Genomic DNA, 8,212 nt, shown 5'->3' on the forward strand with positions numbered 1-8,212 from the left:
CCAAATTAGCCCCGTAACCCTTCTGGTTAGGGAGAAATCGGATAGCGGAAAGAGTAAATGAAAGAAAGAAAGAAAGAAATGTAGAGTGTTTCAGAGAAAGAACATCATCCTGATATGTCTCTTCTTCATGTGATCCTCGGTGCAGTTTATGTATAAGGGAAAGAGAAGGAAAGAGAGACGGGGTTGTGAGTAAGTCTGGTGTTATTCTCCTTCTCTTCGTTCATTGTGGTGTACATACACCTCAGAGAGATGCGCCTGTCGACTCAATGGGGTGCGAAGCACTCGGGGAGATTGCAATACAGCGGGGTGGAGGAGAGAAAGATAAGGTAGGATTTTCTTCTCCTCTTGTTTTTCTTTTCTTCTAACCAGGAATTATCTAACCAAAGAATAATGAGAAGAAACCTCTTGACACAGAAAGGCCAAGAGAGCGAAAGAGGGTACGTGGGAAGTTTTCTCCCTCCTCTTTACGCTTTTCTTTCCTTTCTTTCCTTGCCTCACCTATAGGATAAAACTCACATAACATGATTGATTTCTCCTCTTGTTCTTACTCTCTCGAGAACATCGACAGTATCGATGCTTCTTCATGGTTTATATACGTGTTTTCTCGTCGTTATCTTCAAAATTCTCTCTTCTTTCTACAACAGGTATCATGCTTTTTCTTCTTGTCACCACGCCTCTATGAAAGCTCTCCTTCGCATGCATTATCTATCTATCTATCTATCTTTATCTTTCACCTATCTATCTTCAATCTATCTATCTATCCTGTGTGGAAGAGTGGACGAGAGCGTTATCTTACTATCTTGTCGGGGTGTGATATAGTAATACTACTACTACTAGTAGTTGTGGTCGATGTATGGATGGTGTGTGTCTGTGTGTAGCGTTTTAGTATTCTAGTAGCCGTCATGCTCTCTAGTCAAACAAAAGACGAACAGACGGCTGCCTGTATGGAACGCCTGAGAGCTGCCGATGTTCTCTCCCCTCAAAAAATGGCTCGTCTCTCTACAAGTAAGCTCTTTTCTTCATACACATATCTAGCTATCTATCTTGATTATGTCTATCTATACGATGCGATACTACATATACTTTGTAAGGCAACAACAAGTGTAGATGGTTGGACATATTCATACATACGTGTAAATATATATTTATGTATGCGCGCAATTCTCTCTTTCTGTCTCTCTCTAGTTCTATATATGCCTGAGCCTATATGTGGTGTTCTATATACGTGTGTATATAGAACACCACTCGGGCAGAGACTGTGGGACTTTTTATAGTTCCTGTCTTTTTTTACAGAAGTATGAAAAGTGGTGCAGTGTATATACACCCCTATTGTCTGTGTACGGCATACGTGTTGTTTGTGGTTCTAAGAGTGAGGGAGTCGATCCGACGTGGAAGCGGTCGTTAGCTTTCTTTCTCTCCTCTTTTCATGATACCTTGCTATCTACATTTCTCCTTCCTAGGCAGCTGTGTAAATGTGTCTACATGACTATATGTAAGAACGTCTTCCTCGTATATGCGTGCATATGTCTATCCTTTAGCGTCTCTTCAAGAGGAAAGGTCGGTAGAAGAAGACAGCGGTATTCTATCGCTGAAGACTGTATAGGGTTCTCTCCTCTTCTCTTGTCTGTCGCTATGAAGGTCTATGGCTATTTCCTGTGGAAGAGAAGAAGACACCAGCCCTCCACAATATTGGCTAGGACGTCAAGGCTAGTTGGCTAGTTAGCTCATTCCTTCGTTTTCTCTTCCTTTTTCCTTCTTTTCTCTCTTCTCCTCTTTCTTTTCGCATATAAGGCGAGCTGTCAAGTCTGTTATATGGAGTAGGCTTTCATCAAAACAAAGCTGTTTTCTTGAAAGAAGCATGCGAAGTTCTATTAAATCAATACGGAGGAGACATCCCGCCTACCTATGAGGAGCTCATCAAACTTAAAGGTGTCGGACCCAAGATGGCCCATATCACTGTACATGCGGTAACAAACAGTCACATCATTCTCTCCATTCCCTATCTCTCTCCAGTCTATCCATCGATCTATCCTTAAGCTATCTATCTATCTTTCTATCTTTAATCTGTCTCTTGACGTATCTATCTATCTATCTATCTCTAATCTATCTATCTATCTATCTACTCACATATACATACGCGAGTATATATATGGATATATGTGTATACATACATACCTACATACAGCCATTCGTTGTCTTCCTCGAGACACCTCCACATGTCATCTGTCTGTATCTGTATATATAGAGTGTTCTGTATGTATACATCTCTATACTCTGAAGACTATGTGTGTGAAAGAGTGTATACCTATCTATTTCTTTATCTATCTTTACTGATAGACATAGTTGGGAGTTCGTGCATCTTGCTTCTCTCTTCTTTCCAGCTGTTGATTAAGCAGGAACCCCTGCCCCTGAAGCCTAGAAACAAAAAAGATAACGGAAGTGTGTAAGACTGCCTATGCAAACAGACGATACCTATATCTCAGGAGTTCTATAGACTTTCTATGATCCTACATGAAAAACAACAGTTTACAAAGATCTCTTTCGTATACATATATAGAATGCAGGGTAGTATGCGAGGTGTATAGACACCTCAAGTGTATCTGTAAACAAGCATTCCAGAGATAAAGAGCGACGTCGCTTCTCGAGAAAAGGCAGCATGTTCCCCAGGCAGACGGACTTTTTGTCTTGATATGGGGAGCCTGCCTATTCTTCTGTAACACTTACATATATATCTGCTTTCTGTTTAGCTGTACAAATAGGTTCGAAGAGATGAAACACGTCTTCTCCGTCTGTTTCGACTTACTTCTAACAAGAAATATCTATCTATTTGACTTCCTGAGGAGGGAGAGGAGGCATGTCTAGGTATGAATGAAGGAGCTCTACCTGGTTGGCACAAAGAGAATCTCTCAGATACTTCCCATAAGATCTCTGTGTCTCTGTTTGACAGGAACCATTGAGGTGTATGTACACCTCAGTTGATGTGTGGGGAGTAAGAAGTTGATGGATATCTTCAACATAAGGGAAGATATTCATAAGGTCTTTCCCAGCACGGAAAACAGAACACGTTCTTTCTTTCTCACTCTTTCTTTCTTTCTTTCTCTCTCTCTCTCTTCTTTCTTTCTTATCAGTTTGTCTTCTTTCTTTTTCTTTTGTTGTATGAATCTTTTCATAGAGGTGTCTGTCTGCTTTTTCTTCGTAGGCCTGGGGACGGGTGGAGGGAATAGCTGTAGATGTGCATGTACACCGCATCAGCAATAGGTAAGAAAGAGAAGATTGGGAAAGAAAAGCCGTGTCGTGTTTCTCTCTCTCTTTCCCTTTCTCTCTCTCCGTCTCTCTTTCGTTTTGTTTCTCTTCTTCTCTGTCTCTTTTTCTTCTGTTCGACCTCTTGTTGTGGCTCATATGCTTCTTCTTCTTATTCTTATTTTTCTTTTCTTCTTCTTCTTTTCTTCTTCTTTCTTTGTTCCTTTTTTCTTCTCTCTTTTTTTTTCTTTCTTGTTTAGATTGAACTGGGTGAAGACGAAAAATCCCATCGATACAGGAAAGGCCTTAGAACGATTTCTCCCGAGGTAACTTATCACATGATGAAAAGCAGCAAGAAAGAAGAAGAAGAAAGAGATAGGAGTCTCTCGCTAGCTACGTAGTTGTCTCTGCTTCTATGGTGTGTATATGACAAGAAAGAGAAGCCTTTCATAATATGTATGTGGAGGGGGAGTGGAAGGAGAAGGAGAAGTGTTGAGACGAATAGAATAGGAAGGACGCGTGGAGCACGAGGGAGTGGGGTGTATGTACACTGGAAGTACTATTCATAGTGAAAGGGGGGAGAAGGGATGGAGTAGTCTGGATGGATTGATTAGATCTTTGCTTTCTTCAGTGTCTTTTGAGAGGACAGAGGAGATCCTCTTTCCTATCTTACTATACACGAAAGACTCATGTTTATCATGACGACGATGAAGGGAGATAAACCTTGTCTTCTCCGAGGATATGGAAAGAGAAGAAGAAGAAGAAAACGCTTGCTTTCTTCTTCTTCCTCCTGTCCTTACTGTAGGGATTGATCGGTTGAAGAGAATGTAGGAGAGAAATGGAGAAGGGGGAAGAGAAGAATGATGCTCTTTCTCTCTGCTAGATTATAGAATCTTTCTTACCTGCTCTTCGTCTTCTTTCTTTACTCCTGCAACTCCTTCATTGAGATCTACAGACACTACTCATACGCAGAATTTGCCCGTACATCTTTACAGAGATGGACTTCATAGATATCTATGTAATTCACTGTTTCTGTATGTGAATGAATGAGATGTATTCCGAGGAGGTGTGTCTGATAAATTTCACGTACGTGTTTTACCCCCATGTAGATGTGAGAGAAGGCGAGAGATTCCTTTCTCTTTCTACTCTATAGATTGAAGCCAAACCAAGAAAGACGGTGGCTTGGGTGTGAAGGAATGAAGAGGAGAAGGGAGTAGGAAAGTAGCCCCACACAAGCAGGAGAACCGTAACTAGCTAGCTAGCTAAAGCACCGGGAACGCCATGAAGAGATCCTTATTCGAAAGTGAACTCGATTGTGTGAGATGAGTCGAGGGTTGCCGGTGGTGCTAGCTAGTTACTCAGCCCGCCACCGACTACTTAGGTAGCTGCGAGCCTCTCTCTAGACCACCATCGCCGACAGCGTGAGAGACAAACAGACAGAGAAGGCAAGAAGATCCAAATGATGCTGTTAGGTGATGATTAGCCTTATTATCATCTTAAGGCATGCAGAGAAAGAAAGAAAGAAAAGATCAAAACGAGGACTCCTCAGCGTTGCTTCTTTTCTTTTGTGTTGTTTCTGCAGAGATTTATGGAGTGAGGTGAATCTCCTCCTTGTCGGATTTGGTCAGCAAATATGCAAACCTGTCAAGCCCCTTGTAAGATCACAAAGAAGAATCCTCTCTTCCCTTCTCTCTCTCTTTCTTATCTCTGTCTTCCTCTCTGTTTTCTCTCTCCCTTCTTCCTTTGTGTCTTCTCTTTCTTTCTTTCTATAATGTAGGTAGAGTGTAGGTACTGTTTGCTTCTGGTGAGTGTTGTATATTCTTAGAGAGTGAAGAACTCACAGCATTCAAATCTCTCGTGTATACTGGGCCTCCTAACGATATCTATATCTAACGAGCCACATACATCCATGCATACAGCTAAATATCAAAGTGTCTGTCTAGATATCAATGTATGTGTATAGATAGATACATACCTTCATGTATATCTTGTCTTTTCTTTTCAACCAGAGAGACGTGAGAGAGGCGTTGGCCCTTGTTTCGATTGTTTTGCAGTGCTCCGAATGTAAGGCGAATCAATGGTGCCCCGTAGGAAGGAAAGCTCTTCGTAGCCTGGCTAAAGATAAAGAGAAAGATCATGAGATAGACCCTTCTCTCTCACTCTCTGATGTAAAGGAGGTGTAACGAGACAAAGAGCCTTCAACTCCACTTCTTTTTCTTCTTTCTTGCTTCATGACTATGATCTTCTTCTTCTGCTTCTTTCGTCTTTTCTTCCTCTAGAAGGGGATTCATAGATAGGTGATAGATAACTCTATACAATGCTGAGGAGAGAAGGTTTCTTCTTCGGAGGGTTGCGTGCACTAGTGGTATTCAAGACACTCTAACTGCCATTCCTTCTTATGAGTTCTCAGGGTACACAAAGGCTCATATCTCCCCCTTGGTACGAGTCATGAGTTAAATTCTCTCTCCCGTAACCTCTCTATATTGATGTCTCCATACATGTATAGATATACAAGATAGATAGATAGATATACATATATAAGATAGATAGGCATGTACGGGGTATATGTCATATCATCCTATCAGCAGTAGTGGCGCTACTCCGGCTACTACCACTACTCTCTGATTAAATGGAGATAGTAATGAAACTGATACAATTCAACACGGTGGTGTATGTACAGAGTGTTACATACCTATAGACATGGTTCCCAACGTTATCTCTACAGAGGTGTCTATCGACGTGCATCTGTAAACAAGTCCTTTTATGAAGAGATCTATCATTTCACGTCTCTCAGGGAAATTCAAGTCTCTCTACGAAGAGCCACGGTGATAGATAGATAGATAGATATATTCCCTGGATTCCCCTGTAAGGCCTTTTTTGTCTTTTCTTCTATCTCTCTCTTCTTGTCAATTACCTATCCCACGTACTCCATACGTACCTGTGTATAGGAGTATGACGATAAGGATTCTATGCGATATTTCTCTTCTATAGAGGATATCTCTTATGAGAAGATGTTTGACTGTATGAAGACGAGAGAGTCTCTTCTGATGCCAAATCTCTTCCGATAGATTCCCCCTTTGGATTCTTGACGTAAATCTTTCTCTCTGAGATGATAGGTGTCTCCTTTCTTCTTTCTTTCGAGTGCCGAACGAAATGCAGAAGAGATTTCTTTGACGCAGAGACTTCATGTGTGGATTAGAGATGATACATAAGAGACGTGGAGAATGAAGGAAAGATAGAGAAGTAAAGAAGAAAAGAGAGGGAAGAGAAAGAAAAGAGGAGAAGGAAGAGAAAAGAGAGAAGAATGAAGAGAAGGATTAGGAGGATGATATCAATAAAGATTGCGATGATACTCTTTTTCCTTTTTTGTCTCGAGTCGAACCTTACTTCTATAGAAAGATAGCTGGGGAGATGACAATGACGATGATAGGGAGATAAACACTTGTCTTTCAATTCTTAAGGGAGGAAAGAAGTGTTTCTCAGAAAGAAAGAAAGATACGTAGATAGATAGATAGATAGGTAGGTAGAAAAATCGACAGAAACGGTCAGCTCTTTCATTGGCTGTGATGTGAGGAGCTCCATCATTCACACTGAGAGCTAGCTCTTTGCTTGAGGGGTGCACCTAAGTCTGGGGGTCGCTTCTTTGCTTTTTTTCCTCTCCCCTCCTCTCACCTGCGTGAAGAGGAGAGACTAGGCGACATACATAGGTGTCTACAAGGAGAGAGATGTTCTATTGCTAAGACAAAACGAACTAGAGAAGGAAGGAGGAGGTCTCCACCCATCAGATCTTCCTCTTCCGTCGAAGAAAAACTCAGCTTCTTTCGCATCTGATCACGCAAGAGTCTGTTAGATCTCTCCCCTCCATATATAGATAGGTAGTCTCTATCTGCCTCTACATTGTCTACAGAAGAACATCTACGGCCCCCTTGTTGAGAAGGATTCGCGTTCTTCTCGTTTGCTTCAGTTCCCATCAAAACGAGTTAGTCTCTTACTAAGCTCAATCTCTGCCTACCTACCTGGCTAGCTAGCTAGCTAAGTAGCTAGTTAGTCCCTAGCAAGAAACTTCTAGAGCATCATCATCCACCTTATTGGACGAAGGCAGTAGTAGTAGTAGGAAGTGTGTGTGGATCACATGGTCTGTCTATCAAATGCGAAGGGAAGATCGACTGAGGTGGGTCATGTACAAGGACGGAGATAAGACTAGAGAAGAAAAGGAAGAAAGAGAAAACTGTGTTCAGATGAAGCTCATTCCCTAGTCATGAGATCTCACAAAGACAACTTCTTTCCTGTCCGTAGGGGCAGGGGGAGTTCTTTTTTCTCATGCATGCATCGATGCATGCACGCACTCCCTTCTTACGGGGGGGGTTCCCCTCACCATTACCTCTTCGTATGGATAAACAAGCAAGTCCTTCCATTCCATCTCATACATAGACACTCTATGTAACAACGGACTATGTATACGTGCTATATATAAGCCTGTCGAAGAGTGGATGGACATGATGGATAGACATATATAGACAGAAAGAGAGAAACCTGTATGAATAGAAAGCTCATCTTCTTCTTTCCTTTCCTTCTTCTTCCTTGTCGACCTGGAAACCTTTCCGACACTCAAAAGAATCAAAACCGGACATAGTTTCGACCTCTCCTTCCTTCTCTCTCTCGAGTAGCTGCTTGCCTCGCCTTTTCTCCCATCATCTCGGCCCCCTCTTCTCTTCAAGAGATACACCAGACGTGACAGCTCACGCTACGTAAGTGAAAAAAAACACAGAGACATGGATCTATAGATAGATAGATAGTATGGTCACCTCCCCCTTCTCCTCACCTTCACTGATAGAGAATGAGACGTTCATTCATCTGTTCCAATGCACATCATCTCATGTCAAATCATAATAAGATAGAAGACGAGACTGAGACGCAACACAAATCCATCCATCCATTCATCCACTTCATCTCTCTTCTCCTATATATGTCT

The 8,212-nt window shown here is 41.8% G+C and overlaps 2 protein-coding genes across 2 annotated transcripts in view; both read left to right on the plus strand.

The window, feature by feature from the left end:
• The window catches only part of CSUI_005369 (endonuclease iii family 1 protein), a 10,006-nt gene extending 3,289 nt beyond the window's left edge, over positions 1 to 6,717 (plus strand). The window contains exons 2-8 of the mRNA XM_068065545.1: positions 246 to 326; positions 879 to 1,005; positions 1,792 to 1,967; positions 3,200 to 3,258; positions 3,501 to 3,566; positions 4,823 to 4,895; positions 5,295 to 6,717. Of these exons, the coding sequence (XP_067922481.1) occupies positions 246 to 326; positions 879 to 1,005; positions 1,792 to 1,967; positions 3,200 to 3,258; positions 3,501 to 3,566; positions 4,823 to 4,895; positions 5,295 to 5,423 (711 nt within the window). The 3' untranslated portion in view covers positions 5,424 to 6,717. The remainder of the gene's footprint in view (positions 1 to 245; positions 327 to 878; positions 1,006 to 1,791; positions 1,968 to 3,199; positions 3,259 to 3,500; positions 3,567 to 4,822; positions 4,896 to 5,294) is intronic.
• A 760-nt stretch (positions 6,718 to 7,477) lies between these two features.
• Positions 7,478 to 8,198, plus strand: CSUI_005370 (uncharacterized protein; the record flags this gene model as incomplete). The annotated part of the gene is made up of 1 exon (XM_068065546.1): positions 7,478 to 8,198. A coding segment is annotated over one exon (207 nt), but the record flags the coding sequence as incomplete, so codon positions are not given.
• Between the last annotated feature and the right edge of the window lie 14 nt (positions 8,199 to 8,212).

Source organism: Cystoisospora suis (genome assembly GCF_002600585.1).
Source record: "Cystoisospora suis strain Wien I chromosome Unknown contig_2602, whole genome shotgun sequence".
Taxonomy (NCBI): domain Eukaryota; phylum Apicomplexa; class Conoidasida; order Eucoccidiorida; family Sarcocystidae; genus Cystoisospora; species Cystoisospora suis.